Below are 19878 nucleotides of genomic sequence, written 5' to 3'. Positions count from 1 at the left end.
ATTACCAGACCTACTCGTTTCTCGTATATATATTGAATTCAAGTCTTCTGTGTATGTTTTTTTTTAATATTTATTATGAATCTGTAACATATAATTTAAAACAAAAACAAAAAAATCATGTTGCTACTAATCAACTTTAAAAAGTTTTTGTGGCAAAGCTTACTGATTGCAGCCTTAATAAACAATCAACCTAGAATCTTAGACAATAAGTCAGATGATAGAGTTCTTCACTGTCTATGCTGTTACATATGTTCTAAATGTTAGTGGGTAAATTGGTGGTTGAGACACCAATGGGAGGCATACATTACATTAGTATGTGTAATATGTTATATGTCTAGAGACAAGATCCCCAAGGAAGAACAGTAAAATTAATTACCTTAATATTGGTAGATATAGAAGTTCTCTGTAAAACTCTGCAAACAAAGTGTAAAATTCAATTAGATGAAATATATTTCAAAATGTAAATAATTTGAACTAGGGGTCTAAAGAGCTTGTGTCTCTCACCTGGATCTATATGAATCTTCAACAATGACACTCACCAACATTGTAGATGGCAAAAACTCCTGCAAGGAGTTGACTGACAATTTAGGCTTTGTTGAACTTATTGTATATCTTGTTTTACTGATTGTTTTGACTGCTTAGTTTTTCTTTATCCATAAAAGATATTCACAAAAAAATTCAAACATGTGTAGAAATCATCTTTTAGGGCAATAACTCCTAAAAAGGGTTGACAGACATATTTGACCATTCTAAAAAGAAAGTGGTCCCATTTGGGTTCAGTCTTTATATTTCAAACATGTTGTATTTAATGAATATACATTTAAAGGCCAAGACTAAACTCAAAGACAGCCACTTCCATTTTAGACAAGACAACATCTGAAAAGTGATGTTTCGTGGCATATTTGATAGATTTTTCATATTTAAGCTTGAGTTTGAGTGTTAATGAACAAATCAGTTCAAATCTTTAAAACAAACTTAAAAATATCAAATTGACTCAAATAGATATTGTAAGAAAATCTTTCATCAGATGTACTTTGAATTTGAGGCTGAATCTAGCTCTTACTGTTCCTTGTCCTCTAAAATATTTCATAAACCCTAGTGCATGTACATGTATACTGCTTTCTATATTGATTTTGATATCATTAATATGAAGACTTAAAAAATAGAAAAAAACAGCAATACCTGCCCATTTGTTCAGCTATGCTCATGAATCTATGTGAGAATATAGATAGCTGAATAGCATCTAGATCTGTTCCAACCTTCTGGACTGTTCCTGTTCCTACCTAAATATTGAGTAACAATTCAAAATAACTCAAGAGTATTTGATAAGGTCATGTAAGATATATTTTCTGGTGCAAAGATATTACTACTTTAGGCAAAAATCCCCTACTGGATAGCATTGATTGCATAATTCTTTTTAATAGAAAATGTTAAAAAAAGTCCCCTTTTAAACTGTTGTCTTGATGAGACATATCCCACAATTTCTTGTACAGTGTGTTCATGTTATCTGTATCCAGCTGACAAAGAATCAACAAAACAAAACCATGTCTAAAAACTTTAACCACAGACTGAATCTAAATGTGGATGGATGCTGCCAGACATGATACTGATACAAATGTTATCTAGGATAGCTATAAAACAATACCAGTACAATGTAATACATACTGCGATTTTGACATTTCCATGCTTGGTGATCACTGCTTGACAACACGGTTCAACTAGAATAGTGCTTAAAGAAATAAAATAGCATCGTTAATCAAAATTAGAAGACAAAATGTATTTTGTAAGTCCACATAATGCAGCTACATTTTGCAAAAACACCCATATTAAATAAATGAAAACTAAATGAAACTTCAGCAAATAAAGAAAAACAAATACACCAGGTAGGTAGGATTAGAGTATTACAGATACCTTGCTATAACTGTAAATACATTCCAGTTACAAAAAGGATAATCAACATTAAACTATAGAAAATGAAATGAACCATGAACCATACAATCATGCAATATTTTTTTTATTCTAAATGTTTACATTTGATGCATTCAAATAGTCATTTTCTGGTCTCTACGATTTACAATTTACTCCCTTTTTCCCTGTTTTCTTTTTTTCATTTTTGTTTGAAAATTAAGTATTGATGTTTTTGAAGAGCAAAGTTATGTTTTTTGTGGCTTTTCTGTAATTTAAAAAATCATTCACAAAACATCTGCCTTGAAAATAATCAGAATTTCAATACGAATGGTTGATATTCTATTATTTACATATATACCTTGTATCATTCATGATAATAGCTGGACCTGGAATTACATGACCTGCTCTCAGATCTGATAATATATAAACATGTGTATCCTCAAATCCTCCCTCAAAGAAACATTGTGTTGTCTAAAACAGAAATACAAACAGTATCAAAGTATTGTTTTCAGATAAATGATTTTAACTGTTCTCATTAGTTTTAACACTTTTTAAATCTACTTCATATTTTTTTGTCTTTGTTCAGTCCCATCAACTTCAACTTTTATTCATAAAAACATCTTTTAATGACTAACTTTCTTAATCTGTCTCCAGCATGACCTCATTCCACGTAGTAGTAAACATTGATATATCTGTATTTATCTGTATATAACCTTTTTGACTTTCTCACCCTTATTATCATTATATCTAAAAGATGATATGAGGAATACATCAATTAGGCAACACACAAAACCTGATGTTCAGGCATTATAAATTGGCCAAACAATTACAAGTTTCAAAAAATTTTCAAATTCAAAGACAATAACTCCATGAACTATAAACTTGTTATGAAAGTCAAAATTGTACACTAATGTACAAAAACTTGGATTACTATCTGCAGAAATTACAAAAAAAAAGTCTGGACAACTACTTGATTGCAGTAGGAGTGACTGTAGGACAAAAATGATTAAATGAATGACATGGTAAACCCAGTAAGCACCCTCCACTTAGTGGCAGGTTCATAAAAAAGTACCACAACTTTTTTTTGTTAATCAATTTACAGCATTTTGAATTCTGACCAATGAGGATGTATGAAACTTGTGTTTTCACAGAAAATTAATACAAGAGTGCTTAAATGTTTCCCCTGCTTTACTTATTATAATTGAATTATCATGAAAGTCTGTAATATGAAGGGTTTACTACAAGAAACTTTACATTATTAATGATACATGTAAATGGGGTTTAGATCAGATGAACCCTGAAAATGTAGATTGTCTATTGCTTATAGAAACAATAACAAAAATATGAAAATTGAACCTTGACCAATGAACAATGAAAATGAGGTCAAGATCAGATGACTGACTTGAACACCTTTCAATTGTAGTTGACCTATAGATTAGGGTATCTGAGATTTGGAATTGACCACAAATACTTAACCTTGATTACTTGGACATTAATCGATACCTAAAACCAATAATTAAATCTTACTGTTTCATGTTTTGGAGGACCATCAGCCTTTTCTATCAGCTGTTCAGTTTCATGCATAGCTTTACCGACACCTCTTATTCTAATATCATCTACAATGATTGGTCGATCTGGTAAAGTGAATCCAAACTCTGTGTTGTACCTGTAAATAAAGCTCATCATAATTTTGCGTCACTAAATTTCTTTATTCTAATCATCATGTCTGTTGCTTTCTTTATTATTCATGGAATGTTAATTTCTGTAGGTAATGGCAAACCCCAAATGTAATTTCCAATTATGCATGCATAATTACAGACTACAAAACTCCAAAAATAAGTATCAAGGGACCAAGGACTTCATTTCTTCAAATCAAAACTTCTTTACTGGGCTGAGCACTCATTGATGAAATATATGTCCGATTGATTAAGTTTTGGCACAGGATGCCAATATTTTCTTACAGAAATATACACGTGGAAAATACAATGCAGTATGATCCCCATACCACTTACAACTCAAAGATATCATTGGAAACCCTATCAAAGAAATTTATGCTTCAGCATTAAACTTCTATTTTGTTGAAATGAACTGCTTTTTCACAGAGCTAGTATCAGTAGAACTTTGTTATTCTGTGAGCTCTTAAACCCATTTATATTTCTATTACCATACTTTCTCTATTGAAATATTGCAATATGATAATAGATATTTTATCCTTCATTTTTATTATAATAGTTGAGATCTCTTTTGCCCAAATATAATTGTGTGTGTGTGTTTTATTTTATTTTATGTATAATTGTGTTTTTAAACCTTTCTTTCATTCAACAAATATAAATGTTTTTACCTTACAGTATCTCTATACATTACCTATTTTGAAAAGCTGCCAGAAAATCTCCATGAGAAAATGCACTGGTAGGAGAAGGCTTTGATGTTACCATGAGTGCACAGTCAGTCCTATCATATCTCATGTGCAGGAAAACTGTATGCGCAATCTGATTGCTATAAAACAAAAATACAAATAAACAGACTATTATTTGAACTTGGAATTATTTTTAATTATGGAATTTGCATAATTTCTTGTGCTAGAAATTTTTTAATAAATTCCATGTTTATTCTGTACTTAAATGTTCTGTGCTGCGTACAACACTTTCTATTACAAAGCAGATAGTACATTTTCAATAGAATGTACTGTGCCGCGAACAACACTAACTGTACAAAATACATTGTATGTAAAGTGGTATGAACCGCTTAAAAAACATAATAATACCAAAAAAACATGGACTTTATTAAAAATGTCAAGCACAAGAAATTATGCAAATTCCATAATTAAAACTAATTCCAAGTTCAAATAATAGCCTATAATATAGCCTTATTTTCTATTGATTGTGTTGAAACAAATAATTTTTTATGATTGATTGATTGATTGAATTGCTTTAAGCTGCAGCATAAAAAAAGCTATATCTGAGTGATTTAAAGGTTGAAAAGGTTAGCTAAACAGATGTATCTGATAGTTAAATTAGCATAAAGGTTTATTTTTTTAAGCATCTAGTGTTTGCTGATTTACATCTTCTCTAGCCAAGAGTTCAATCCAGTCTTAATCTGCCAAGGGTGGAGAGGAGGGGACTGGCTTGCGAAGATGTCTGATTTTACGTAAACATATTTGAATCTTTTTTTCTTATAATCATGTTTATATCAGAGCTTAAATGCAAGTATGTTAGCTTTCTTGTGATTTAATGTACATAGACATCATATATTTTATAAAATATGAATCACATTTTGTTAATACATGTTAGTTACACCATTTTATTCATCCAAGAGACAATTAGCATCTTTAAGACAAAAGAGCTTATTACAGAGAGTAAGAGTTATCTTTCTTGATACAGTGATTTAAGTTATCAACATTAATTAAAATGTCTTCTTTTGTAACGTTAATGAGTCTTTATGAGATAACACAATTCTTTAGCTCAATGAACAAGATATGGTGATTAACTAATTTTTGATGTGACTGTCATAGGATAGACTGTCCTCAAGTCACGGGGATTATTCTGCCCCTTTTTCCGAAAACAAAGAATGAAAAAATTAATTTTGATGTAACCTTCATGGGATTGGACTATCCTCAGGTCACGGGGATTATTCTGCCCCTTTTCCGAAAAACAAATGTAAAAGTAAATGTAAATGTTAATGCTATTGATTCACACAAATTCTTCAGGCATTTGTCCTTTCTGTAGCACATTTAAGAGTTCAATTCCAGAAGCTCCTCTTTTGGTCATAGAATTTGCTAATTGGACTTTTCCTGGACACCATTTTACTTCAACACAGCTGTTTTCAATCATTTCAGATATAGATGCAATGTCTATTCTTAATCTTTTGTCCTCTACCAACTTGGTTGATTTTAATGCCTCGGTAACACTTTTGTTGTCAATAAAAGCTGTAATAGGTATAGTTCTTTGTGCAACTCCACAAATGTCCTCAATAATACTCCGAAAATATAATGCTGTTTCTAATCCATCCTGCAGACTTAAAGCTTCTGCAGCTATAGTAGAACGAACAACCCTTTTGATCTTATTGGCTTGCCATGAAATTGGACAACATTTTCCTATTCTATCTTTTATCCAAACAATGTGAGCTCCTGTACTCCCTTTACCATCATTTATATTTCCTAATGCTGCATCACTAAATACAAAAATTTCCCAGTCTTCTGTTTCCTTTCCTTTTAATGATGGGAAAAGCTGAATAGGCCTTATGTCCTTTAACTTTCCAATGTTTTTAATAGCACGTAAAAGATCACAAACTAATGCACTTTTCAATTTAGTACTTAAATCAACAAGTTCAAAAGCCAAATCTGGTCTTGATCCTTGCACTGCCCAGTTCAGTTGCCCAACCATTCTGCGATAATCTTTCTGCTCTTCTTGGGTAAGTTGTTTCAATTTCTGAAATGCACGCTGTGGCTCTATATGTTGGTGATCTAGTTTTTCCATGTAAATTGAATGATCAAGTTGTATACCTTCATTGTTTTGCTTTATCATAAAACCTATATAACGAAAATTCTCTTCTTCAATTTTTCCTGCTATAAATCTCTTCCTCAATTTTTCCATCAGTTTCTCAAATTTTTCATTTCCTGCATGGAGAAAGTCATCTACATGACAACAGAAAATACCTTGAAGAGATCCCTTTACTGTCAGAATAAACAAAGCAGGGTCAAGTTTTGATTGTCTGCATCCTAAATTTAAGAGTTCATCCTTAACACTTATATAAAACTGCCTAGCGCCATCCTTTAGTCCATACAATCCATGTTTAAGTTTCCAAATGAGTCCTTTTGGTGTATCACTTTCAACTGGAGGTTTAATATGGACATCACGATCTAATTTCTTTCCTTGTAGAAATGCTGATTTAATGTCGGTAGTTTTTATTGACCATTTCTTGCTTGCAGCAAATGTAAGGAATATTCTAATAGATCCTTTTCCTATTGTAGGACTATCTTTAGGAATGAAAGAGTGTTCTTCAAAACCCCGAGCTACTAATCTAGCTCTAGTTTCTCCATTTTTATTAGTTATTACCCATCTAGTAGAAATTGTCTTTTGACCACCATCTTCAACTTCCTCATAAGTGTTAAATTGTCTCAGCTTTTGTAATTCTAGTTGCTTTGCAATGTCACTATCATTTTGATCCACTTCATCAGTTGTTTGAACTTCAATGTCATTGGTCTGGTCTTCTAAAATATTCCATTCTAGATTACCCAAGTCTACACTTTTTTGTTCATCGCTTACATGATCTTTCACATTATACCAACTTTTGTTCCCTCCTGTTGCTTTGCCCGCTCTTCCAAGAACAGTTGCACTGATCCATTCATCTGAGCCTTGTAGTTTATATCGAATGTTATCATCTTTCTTTATAAGCTGTAAATTATGACTAACAGCTGTTGCTTCATGAGATGGATCTTCTTGAGGTGCACTTGTTATAGTTTCTGAAATAATGTCAAAGGATTTCTTTTCTTCATTAGTTTGTTCTTTAATTTCATTACTAATAATAATGTCACTTTTCTTCAACGCTATGTTATCTTGTTCTTTATTTTCTCCCAAATCAGTATTTATTTTGCATAATCTGTTTGGGGATACTCTAACAAATACTCCACCGTGTCTGACAAAAACAACTTTTCCATCTTGAAATACTACTTTCCCTGGTCCGAGCCAACGTTCTTTCCCTTCCCTTTTGTAAAACACCATATCACCATTCTCATATACTTGTTCAGCTGCTCTTACTTTTGAGCGCAAAGCTCTGCGGATTCTTTCGTCTGCTTCAGTTTGAATATAAGCTTTTCGTGTCTCATGTAAAGTATTTAAATGTTTAGCAAATGCCTCACTACCAGTTGTTCCCTCTAATGCTGGTAGCTGTGCATGCATTAAGTTTGGCAAATTAGGATTTTTACCAAAAACTAATTGGTGACTGCTGAAACCATTCCACATTTGCAGTGAATTCCGTGCCATATTTGCCCATGATAAAAGTGTTCCTGATTCTACATTTTTATTTTCAGCCTCAAGTTTCATCAGCATAATATCAGTAATAGCATGTACACGTTCACAAAGTCCATTCTGATATGGGCTCATTCCAGCTGTTGTACATACTTTAACATTTAAAATAGATGCTACCTCCCTCATCTCATCAGAACTAAATTCACCTCCATTGTCAGACATGAGAGCTCCCATGACTCCGAAAATTCCTACCCAGTTTTTCATTAATGCCTCTATTACATTAGTAGGTTTCTTTCTATTTATAAAGACTGACACTGTATATCTTGACCACATGTCTATCATATGGAGAATCCAACGGTCTTTATACTGTTTCAAATCTATTGTAACTTTTTCGTTAAATTGTTTTGCCATAGGCATTGAGACTACTGGCCTTGGTAGTGTCACAGCATACATTTTACATAGATCACATTTAGATTGAATTTCTGATAGGTCCTCATCATATTCCTCTTTCCAAGTCCCAGCATCTTTTAGCAATGCCACAAGGCGTTTTTTAGGTGGATGTGCAAATTGACGATGAAGTTTAAGTAAAGCTGTTTTTCTTTTCTCTACATTCAATTCATCTAACCTGACAGCATTTACTTCTTCTACTTTCAATGTTTCTGTCTTATCTATGGGTATACAATAGTGCCCTGATGATGTAAGATTCAGTGATACTTCCTTTCCCATAATTATTGCTGTGTCATTCTCTAAATCCATTTTTACTCCGGCCTTTTTCATAGCAGACCTTGAAAGCAAGAGAGGGATATCTGAATCAACCACATCAGTTTTTAGTTTCACTTGCTCACCAACCATACAAATAGGCAAATCATACTCTCCAACTGATTTGAGCCTGGTTCCTCCTCCAAACTTGAATACTTTATGTCCGCTGCGATTGACAACCTTTTCACGATCCTCTTCATTCAATGAATAAAGATAACTGTTGAGCCATGTTTTTCCACATACTGTACTACTACATGCACTGTCCAATACTGCACAATTACGAGCATCATTTCCTAGCTGTTTAATGTCTTGTTTTTGGTATCCAGTGAATAAAACAGCATGTTCTTCCTCTTCTGTAATATGGACTTTTGACAGATTTTCCCAGCTGTCTGGACATTTTGCAACAAGATGTCTGTAGGATCCACATGATCTGCATGTTAAAAGTTTCCCATCTGGTCCTGATGGGTTTAAATTCTTTGCCCCTCTTTGAGATGACTGAAATCCTTGTCCACGTCCTCCACCTCTGCTATAGCGGCCTCCACGTTTATAGCCATAGCTGTTACCCCTTTTCACATAACCTGCAGCCCACAATGCTTCCTCGTTTTCAGCCAAAAAAGTTGGTTCAAGTTTTATACTTTGAGCTACACCCTTCACTTGACCTCCTTCTCCCTTGAACTTTTTCAAAGACCGTTTTGCTTCTTCATAAAGTGTCATTTTATTTTCATAATTCATCCCAGTCAAGACTAACATCTTTTCTTCTTTTGATATGTTAGCTTTCCTTAACAATTTGAAAGCCAAGATTTCCGAGGGCAATTTCATGTTTTTCTTTTCAATTTTTCTGTACTTGCTGTCAAAATAGGCAACATATTCATTGATTGATTGACCTTCTGGCCTTGTATAATCTTCGAAATCCTCAAATTTTTCTAAGCTATCTGCAAGGTCATCCTTAGCCAGATGCTTGTCAAGAAAATCTACTAAGGTATTTAAACCCGTATCTTTCTTCAAATCATCAAGAACAATTTGGTCAAAAACTTTTTCCCTAATCTTAGTTTCATCATCTTCAGGTAAGGAGAGTGCTACTGCAATTCCTCTTTTCTTTTTATCTAGGTCTGTTATTTCACTCCATGCTAATAGTTCTTGTTTATATAGTTCATAAGATTTAGATTTGTTGAATGATGGGAGGTTAATTCTGGTTGACATGATTGTTTTTACTTTTCCCCCTTTTTTTCTTTTTTGTCTAGAATTTCTATGCATACAAATATTAAGCTCTCAGGAGGTCAGATACTCTTCCAGTATGGTTAATTTCAACTTTTATAACACTCTTGACAATTACACTGGACACACTATCTCAAATATTTATGCACGCTCTGCTATCATTGTTAATACATGTTAGTTACACCATTTTATTCATCCAAGAGACAATTAGCATCTTTAAGACAAAAGAGCTTATTACAGAGAGTAAGAGTTATCTTTCTTGATACAGTGATTTAAGTTATCAACACATTTAGTGAGTTTTAAATTTCATTATTGCATATACAGTAAAACCTGTATAAACCGGCCGGCTACGGGACTATGAAAAAGGGCCGATTTGGACAGTGAGCCGGTTTATTCAGGTTTCCGTTTTGTCCGGAAGTTAATGACTTGTGACGTCCGACATTTTGCATGTAAAAGTTTTCTCTGATTGTAAATTATATCCGATAAATTAAAATACTTTCACTTCGTTTTTCATTGTTTGCATTTGCATCATAATGCTTGCGTTGATCGGATTGTAAAACGAGAGTTTCCATTTACTCCAATGATCAATAATTTGAAATGTTGGAATGGCCGATAAAAAAGCCAGAATGTTATCAAACGTAATTTCATCCCTTTCGAAACGTTGTTGTACAGTGTACAATATTCATTGATTGTTGTCTTCCGGGTGTTTTTCATTTTCAAGGTCATTTGTTTAGGGGTTCACAACAGGGAACCCAGGATTTTGAAATCACGATGTGAATTTCTAACTCCGCGATTTCAATTTGTTTATCTAAATTAAAACGTAAGTTCAATCCGAGATATATTCGGTGTGTCTTTTCGTTTAATTGACACGTTTATTATGTTTTAATAAATAATACAGCTCACTACTGTACGATTGTAGGTTCACAGTTTGACACCTGACTAATTGATTATCAAATATGTTTTGATTGCATATCGATCATTGAAATTAATTGGACAAACCGGTTTTGACAGGGTATTTTAACAAAGACTTTGAAATGAAAAATATGGGACTTTCATTTTCAGCCGGAATGGACAGGAAACCGGTTTATTCAGGGTCCGGTTTAATCAGGTTTGACTCTAGATCCATTTTAGAAAAGATATTCTTTAGTGAAAACAAACAACATATAGAAATGATAAGGGTTTTTTTTCTTTTTCTTTTTGTCGATAAAATTAGATGCATAAAAAATAAAAATGGAAGTACAAATAATAATTCATAGACAACAGAGGTTGATTTGCATTGTATTCAAACTGATTGTCTCCCGTTGAATCACATATTTTTTAGAACAAATTATCTTGAAAAGTCAAATTAAGGATGTACTTAAGTGAGATTTTAGAATTTGTGTCAGATGTTTGGACTCCTTGTTTTTTTTTTCCACACAATAAAAGGTAAACTATTTCGCTCCATAACACCTATTTATCTTTTGATATAAGACTTATAGCTCATAAAAGGTCATTTACCAAAATTTAAGCAGATTCTTGATTTCCTTTCTTTTGATTTGAGACAAATATAATACCAATAGATATAGGAAGATGTGGTGTGAGTGCCAATGAGACAACTCTTCATCCAAATAACAATTTATAAAATTAAACCATTATAGTAAACCAATGCACATATAAGTCCAAGTCAGCCTTTTCCCACATTATTTATAAAAACTAGAGGCTCTAAAGAGCCTGTGTCGCTCACCTTGGTCTATGTGAATATTAAACAAAGGATGGTTTCATGACAAAATTGTGTTTTGGTGATGGTGATGTGTTTGTACATCTTACTTTACTGAACATTCTTGCTGCTTACAATTATCACTATCTATAAGGAATTGGCCTAGTAGTTTCTGTGGAAAATATTAGTAAAAATTTACAAATTTTATGAAAATTGTTTAAAATTGACTATAAAGGACAATAACTCCTTAGGGGTCAATTGACCATTTTGGTCATGTTGACTTATTTGTAAATCTTACTTTGCTGAACATTATTGCTGTTTACAGTTTATCTCTTTCTATAATAATACTTAAGATAATAACCAAAAACAGCAAAATTTCCTTAAAATTACCAATTCAGGGGCAGCAACCCAACAACAGGTTCTCTGATTCATCTGAAAATTTTTGAGTTATAAGCCAAAAACTGCATTTTACCCCTATGTTCTATTTTTAGCCATGGCGGCCATCTTGGTTAGTTTGGCGGGTCACGCCACACATTTTTTAAACTAGATACCCCAATAATGATTGTGGCCAAGTTTGGTTTAATTTGGCCCAGTAGTTTCAGAGAAGATTTTTGTAAAAGTTAACGACGACGACGACAACGCCGGACGCCTGACCCAAGTGAGCCAGGTGAGCTAAAAATTAACAATATCATTTCAAAAGTATTCAGCTTAATTTAATTTTTCAAGCATATACCAAATTAAAAAAAATATTTCATCAACTGAAATCTATGGGATATTTCTTACTATTAAGAAAAGACAGATTGACACTGTTTCTATATATGCATTAAAATTAAACAAAATTGTGAATTCAACGTTACCTTGAAAATCCTTGTGTTAACAGTTCTTGATTGCACTTTGAGATGAGTACTGAAATTCTTTCTTCTAAATGTTTGAATGATTCTGTGAATAAATAAATCTCTTACATTAAGATGGTGTTTATAACAAAACATTATCAAAGTTATATAACAAAACAGGTGCCACATGTGAAGCAGGATCTGCTTATCTTTCTGGTGCACCAAGATCACAGGATTTGTGTTGCAACAGTTATGTTCAAACACAAGTTGTCATTTGTGACACAGAACATTTTATGTCTATAAACTTCAATTTCAAAACAATTAAGTTAATATAAACAAAATAAATCTGTAACAAACCTTATACATCAAACTGATGTCAGTTCTATATCTAACCAGATGCTCCGCAGGGCGCAGCTTTATACGACCACAGAGGTCAAACCATGAACAGTTGGGGCTAGTATGGACACAACATTCAAGCTGGATACAGCTCTGAATTCAGATTGTGATTAAATAGTTGACACAGCATATGTTTCTGACACAGAATGAATGTGGTCTAAAGAGCTTCAATTTTTTTTTTTTGCTTTTGAGCAATTCACTATGCTGTTGAATATTAATCCTCACAAAAAAAAAATATATTTGAAGAAATTTTTTTTTTAATTTCTGGAATACTTTAATGAGAAAAATTGAACCTCCCCCCCCTCAATTTTTTATTCACCTCCCTCTTTCCCTTATTCCAAAAATGATCTCAATTCAAATTTCTAATGGAGTTTGCAACAATAACTACTCATTTAAATACATCATAATACATCATAAAATATTAAAATATAAAATGTCACACAGTCATGGTTAAAATTAATATTAATTAATAGTAACTTCTAAAAAAAAATGGGGAATGTGTACAAAGGGACACAGATGATGCCCCTGCTAGCATATAACGTTATAAAGGGACATAACCCAAGAACTGTAAAAGTGAAGCTGCCAAAAATTGAACTTTAACTGAGTTTAGAGGTAATAAGCATTATATACACATTTCATTAAATTTAGTTGAGACAAACTTAAGTTAAGAGAACAGAAACTAAAAAATACTTTTAATTTTTCCATTTGTAAACGGGCATAACCCTAGAATGGTAATCAAAGTGCTTGTAATCACTGAATGGTAAAGACTGCTTTAATTTATCAGTTGGTAGTAAAGTGAATATTGCATTGTATATTGTATATAGCATTGATTTCAGTTGATTTAACTACTATTCTGGACAAAGAAAGATAACCCCAATTTTCAAAGAAGATTTCATAAAGCATTGGTTTTAGGTGATTCAACAACCATTCTGGAGAAAGAAAGATAACTCCAATTTATTGTCTTGAAACTACAAAAATGCTTGTTTTTGGCCCCTTTTTGGCACTTTATTCCTAGATTGTTTGCCCCATAACCCATAAAATATATCCAAACCTTCTACTTATGGTATTAAACATTGTGGTACAATTTCAGAACAATTGAAATACTTATACATAACTTTTTGTACTGACACTAGATAAATGCTTGTTTTGGGCCCCTTTGGGCCCCTTATTCCTAAACCTTAGGGACCATCACCCCCAAACCAATCCCAAGCTTCCTTTTGTGGTAATAAACATTGTGTTAAAATTTTATTGATTTCGATTAACTTATACTAAAGTTATTATCTGGAAACCATCCGTCTCGGACGACGCTGATGACAACGACGTGATACCAATATACGATCGCTAAAATTTCTGCGGTCGTATAAAAACAAGACTATAAAATATGATAACATATACACTTTTCATAAAATTTCTGACAAGGTCTACTTCTAATATAGGTTGATGACAAAAACAAACCTAATGAGGAAATTTTGAATGGAAAAATATTTTTCCCTAGAGGACCATATCCAATTAAAATCACATCTGGTAAAAAGGCTAGTTCATTTATAAAACAGAAATATATTCGTACTTTGTTCTTTCATTCTCAAAATTTTTATTTCATGAATACAGTACGCTGCCTTTAAGAAAAATAAAAAAACCATTTTTTTCTTTAACAGAGCCATACCATTCTTATAAACCTTAGCACAAGGCTCTTGTTGTTCATGCACTACATCAGCTAATGCCATTCCATATGCTGACAGAATTCCTGCAAACCTACAACAACAAAAACACTTCATCAACCTAATACATACAGAAAAGTTTCCTAAGAGCTTTGGTCCAAAATGGTAAAATTCTTCAAACCTTTTAAATTTATATTAATTGTATTGATAAATGAAAAGGAAATGAAAATAACATTCACTTTGTAGTTTTCAAATACCCAAAACAACTATAAAACACTTCTTTGTATTTACCTTCTTCCTAAAAGCTCAAAGCTATACATTTGAAAGCAGAAATGCAGCAGTAAAAAATATGTTGGCCTTTTACATTATAATTATCAAGATTTGGTTCAAGTAATTAACTTATATGTGTGATTGAAGTTACCATAAAACCTCTAGTTTAAACTACTGGTCCCAAACCTGGATAAAAGAAGAGGGAAGTCAATCACCACAAAAATATAATTAATTTGCCGATTTTGAACAATTGCATGCATATAAAACTTGTTTTCAAAAGGAAGTGGCCCTAATGGATTGCAATGCAAATAAGTGCCTTTCTTGTGCAAGTAGACTGTCTAGGACTGGATTTTATCAGACTGGAAAGATGTGTGTCCACCATAAAGATAAATCTTAATTAAGTTGATTACCTGTGAACAAAGACCTGTGTCATCCCTAAAGACCTGGCTATAGCACATGCATGTTGTCCTCCAGCTCCACCAAAACATGCTAGAACATGGCGAGCTGTATCATGTCCTTTGGCCTGTAATATGTTTATATAAAAAATATGTAATGGCATAAAGATATTTTGCAAGAAAATTACTTGAACAAAAGTATGTGTCCATGGGACATGACATCTCACTGGCTCTTTCACTTTTCAATGAACTTTAAAATGTAAGTGGAATCCTTATTTAGCACGTTCTAAAAAAAAGTTCGGACAAAAATCAACATGTGTTCTAAGTTTGAAGTTAATGGGATTACAGCTTTACAGTAAACTACATTAACCAAAATTTTAGCTTGAATCTGGATGAATTGAAAACAGACAAGAAACATAATGCGTCCTACTATAAATGCCAGAGCATAAAAACTTGAAGCTTACAAGCCTAATTTACTTCATGTTTAAGGCGATTTACCTTGGTTTAATAGGAAGATAACTCTTTAAATCAGTTATGCGTTTGCAAAAGTCAAGTTTCATGAATGTATTTTTACATATACTGATGATTATAAGAGTTATTTCCCTTAACCTAGGTTTACCTCCTTAAGAACCCTCATCAGCTATTAGTGAAACAAGATATGATTACACATCATCAGCACCAATTATCACTCTTTGTATCTCTCAGTGATTCAAGGATAGGTTTTAATGATAACCTGTTTACAGCAGTGGCTGAAGATTTAATTTTTTTATAATTTGGCCATAATTCTACAAATTTAACGCAAGTAGTTGTAATATAACTATAAGTACAAAGAAAATTTCTTTTTGGCACATCACATTACAAATAAAAAAGTCATGACCTTTTAATTTAGCATTTTTATTTTATAATGTCAGTTTAGTCAAATTTTTCACAATTCAAACTTTTTTTAACATAGATTACTTAGGCTCCAACCCCCAATCCAGAAAAGTTTTGTGTATATGGATTCAATATACTGTTTCTGCACATTTTGTGTTTTCTTGTTTGTTCAGAACTCTTTTTTTTAGCTATTATTGATACAGAAACAGCCTCCAAGTTTTCAAAATCTAGAATGAAAGAAAGAAATTAGTACACTATTGCCTAACCGGTTACTCCGATAATCGTTCGACCGATTAACCAGTTACCAGTAGTTTAAGTTGGTGTTTGAAAGCCTTATATATTTAATACCATACACATAGCTGTAAGAGGTGGTATGAGTGTCGATGTGACAACCTTCCATCCAAGTCATAAATTTACGCTTTTTGAATTGAAGTTTGTCCTTAAGCATTATAAGGCTTATCTGTGAGGATTCCTTGCGAAGTTTGATTTTTAATATTCAGATGCACCGTATAAACTATGGCGTTTGTATCAACTGCAGATTGAAAAATAAAAAAACTTCTTGATCTCATAGAAGCGAATATGTCTAGAACCGATTATTTTTTCCTTTTCTCTTGTCTCTGAAATTAATGTGGAGTGTTTCAATTTGAAATGATTAAGCATGTTACTCGTACTATAACGTATACATTTAGTACATTCGCATTGGTTTGCATTTCACAATATTTTAGTTAACATTTCGTTTAAAGTATATCAAAGTAAACACGACGGAGGTTGCACATTTAGAAGTAGGTCTACACGCTATTAGATCAAAAATAAAATAATGAAGTAAATTGTAAAATTTAATCGTATTACTGATTTAAAGTAACTGTTAAAATAACATGTATACTAATTATGTTTTATTAAGATCCTGCCCCAAGCTGAGCGACAAATTCTAATTAATTTTATGTTTTTGGGATTAACAATAGCAATCAATAGACTGGACAATTGACGCGACGACAATTTTAAAATAAAACATAACTATTTAATGATTTCGATACAAATTTATATCAAATCTATTAAAATTGAAAAAATGTCTGGTTAACCGGTTAGCGTTTTTGGTATTCGGTATTCGGTCCGTTGACAACACTAAAAGAAATACAAACTACAGTGAAAAAAAACTATCTCCCAAGAAACTATTACAGACAGATCAAGTGATTCCATATAACCCAAAAACTTTGTTTGTGGGTAGCATAAATATAGTGAACCTGTGTTAGTGCTCTTATAGGTCTACACATAGTTTCATTGGCTACTCTGACAAATCCCATGGCAACCTCTTGATTAGACATTGGTTCTTGATGAACTGTTCCAGGCTGGCTTGCTAAGAATGCGTTGACCTACAATATTTAAAATTCAAATTATATAATTGACACAAAAATTATAACATTTACAAAAAATCAGATTTATAAAGCAAGGCAATAACAAATCAAATCACTTAATAATAAAAAAAACCAACACATTCAAAAAGAGATGAAATGGGTTCTTCTGTAAATTTGAAAATAGGTAAAAAAAGATAATTAAAAAGACTAACACTAAATAAAGATACAATGTAATAGAAGATACCTCTTTTGTCAGCTTATCAAATGCAGTCATTGTGGTCTTAGTGTCTAGAGGCTGGTTCTGTGTTTTACCAAATATTTTAGGGAAGTGATCTGGCAAAAGTCTGTTCAGACACAAGTTAGCATCAGTGATAGTCAGAGGACCACCTGGAAACAATTTTATTTCACATTATACTTCATGTATATAAAAAAAACTCTATATATCTTGATGATACAATGTAACAGCTGTATCTCTATCCATGGTCAGGGAAAACAAACTGGAAATGTATGAATTACATGATAATCATCAACACAAGTCCCATTATGATGTTTCTGCATATAAATAGGTCAACATAGGTTTAGACTAAAATTATCCTTGCATGTATATGAGGTGATCAAAGTGTTGGTGTACATGTATATGAGGTGATCAAGGTCAGACATGTACACCAAGCTTACATTCATTACAGAAATTCATTACAGAAATTATTGTGTGCATTTATTATTGCGATTTATAGAATAATATGCAATTTTAATTTAAATCCTGTTTGATTCATATAAAAAAAAATTGAAATGCAAGTTTTAATTATTGCGATGATAACCCTGTTGCAGGTCTTCCACAGAAAGCAAAACAGATAGGACCTTACTTTTTATGTAACAACTTGTTGGATCAGGGCAGCCCCTGCAAAAAGCATAAGATCTAACCCTTACCTTTCATGAAACTAGTTGGACCAGGGTAGCCATTGCAGAAAGCATGGTGGACCAGAGTCAGCCCCTGTTGAGGGCATAACAGCTGAGACCTTACCTTTCATGTAACATGTGGGACCAGGGTCAGCCCCAGCAGATTCTGGACCAACAACAAACATTCCAGCCCTGAATATCAACATGGACCCTCCACCAGCAGCAACAGTGTTAATATCTAGCTAAAATGAGAACGAATGAGTCATACACAACTCTTATTAGTTCAGAATATATATGTCATAAAAATAACCACAGCATCTCATTATAACAATGCCCTTGGTAAAATGATATTCAACACTTTCAACAAAATCTTGCAGGATATAAAGTACAAAAAATCTTTCAGTTATCAGTAAAATTCTTCAAGTCATGACAGTCTACTTCAGTGGACGTTTACTTTTTTGTGGTATAATAACAACTCTTATCATCATAATGACCAAGATCATAATTAACAATCAATAATCCAGGAAAGAGATTGTTTACTGCTTATATGATAAAAGTAATGCCTTCAAAGTTGGTAAAGGAAAACATTTCAAATTTCAATAAGAAAATGCATAATACTTAACCATATATATTTCCATCATTTATTAAAGCATAACATGAAACAAACCTGTGGAGCCTGTATGGTAACTCCTGCTGTAGTTGTTTCAAATACATGCTCATATTCACCAGCATATCTACTCACATCTGTTGATGTACCTACAATATTACAGTACATTCTAGGGTTAAACACACAAAATAGTTATGTAATTACTACAAGGGTATGACAATGACCAAAGGAGACTGGTAATTTGAACATTAGACTGTAAAAAAAACCTTAGTCTATGTATCAGTAAAATACAAGGAAAAAAAATATTTCCAAATTTTGCTCTAAAATTTTTGGTCATAAAAAAGCTTCTGTCTAAATTTCATAAAATACAAAGAAGTTTTGACAAAGTTATTGATGTCTGAAAAAAAATATTAACCCTAACCTGAACCTAAATGATGACATCACTGCCACCAATAACAATGGAATGCCATCAAGATACATGAAGGAATCTATCTTGTTTACATTTCCTATCCTCTGATTGGAAGAGGTTGCAATCTATAATATATAACCATGTTTACCTCCCATGTCAAAGCCTATAACAGGATGATCCTCATAAGTTGTCATTGCATAGCCAACAACACCTCCTGCAGGACCTGATAATATGGCACGAGAACCATTAAAACTGCAATGTAAAAACAAAGATATGTAAAAAAAGGTTTCAAATAATAAAAAAGATTGATATTGAAACTAAAACATAATGACATACTACGTGTAATTTATATTAAAAACAGAATTACTATATGACATTTCTGGAAACCTTTTGATGGTTGTACAAGTGTTACAACAGAATTTTTGATTTTTATTAAACAAATAAGCTAAGGTACTTTTAGATAACTATAAATTAAAGAAATATACAAATTTTACAGCAGAGACTTACAGTTCCATAGGCGTCAAACCCCCATCAGACTGCATAAACAACACTTTTGAGTCCTGTTACAACAAAAAGTTATAATAATAGAACACCTTTTATTTATAAATAATCAACTTGATCAAATAATCTAGTACAGCTAGCTG

General features: G+C 32.4%; 1 protein-coding gene across 6 annotated transcripts in view; it reads right to left on the bottom strand.

Moving 5' to 3' along the window:
* LOC134721361 (5-oxoprolinase-like) overlaps positions 1 to 19878 on the bottom strand; it is a 113853-nt gene that overhangs the window by 77095 nt on the left and 16880 nt on the right. For all 6 annotated transcript variants that reach the window (XM_063584313.1, XM_063584309.1, XM_063584312.1 and 3 more), the window contains 15 exons: positions 19742 to 19794; positions 19383 to 19486; positions 18886 to 18974; positions 18343 to 18460; positions 17566 to 17708; positions 17211 to 17339; positions 15112 to 15224; positions 14437 to 14525; positions 12402 to 12483; positions 4273 to 4404; positions 3436 to 3574; positions 2267 to 2379; positions 1666 to 1729; positions 1183 to 1283; positions 377 to 413 (listed from right to left, as the gene is read on the bottom strand). In XM_063584313.1, coding sequence (XP_063440383.1) covers positions 377 to 413; positions 1183 to 1283; positions 1666 to 1729; positions 2267 to 2379; positions 3436 to 3574; positions 4273 to 4404; positions 12402 to 12483; positions 14437 to 14525; positions 15112 to 15224; positions 17211 to 17339; positions 17566 to 17708; positions 18343 to 18460; positions 18886 to 18974; positions 19383 to 19486; positions 19742 to 19794 — 1506 coding nt within the window. The remainder of the gene's footprint in view (positions 1 to 376; positions 414 to 1182; positions 1284 to 1665; positions 1730 to 2266; positions 2380 to 3435; positions 3575 to 4272; positions 4405 to 12401; positions 12484 to 14436; positions 14526 to 15111; positions 15225 to 17210; positions 17340 to 17565; positions 17709 to 18342; positions 18461 to 18885; positions 18975 to 19382; positions 19487 to 19741; positions 19795 to 19878) is intronic.

This window comes from Mytilus trossulus, chromosome 6 (assembly GCF_036588685.1).
Source record: "Mytilus trossulus isolate FHL-02 chromosome 6, PNRI_Mtr1.1.1.hap1, whole genome shotgun sequence".
NCBI classification, from domain to species: Eukaryota; Metazoa; Mollusca; class Bivalvia; order Mytilida; family Mytilidae; genus Mytilus; species Mytilus trossulus.
Note: the sequence above shows the minus strand (reverse complement) of the source record. Positions and strands in the feature narration are given on the sequence as shown.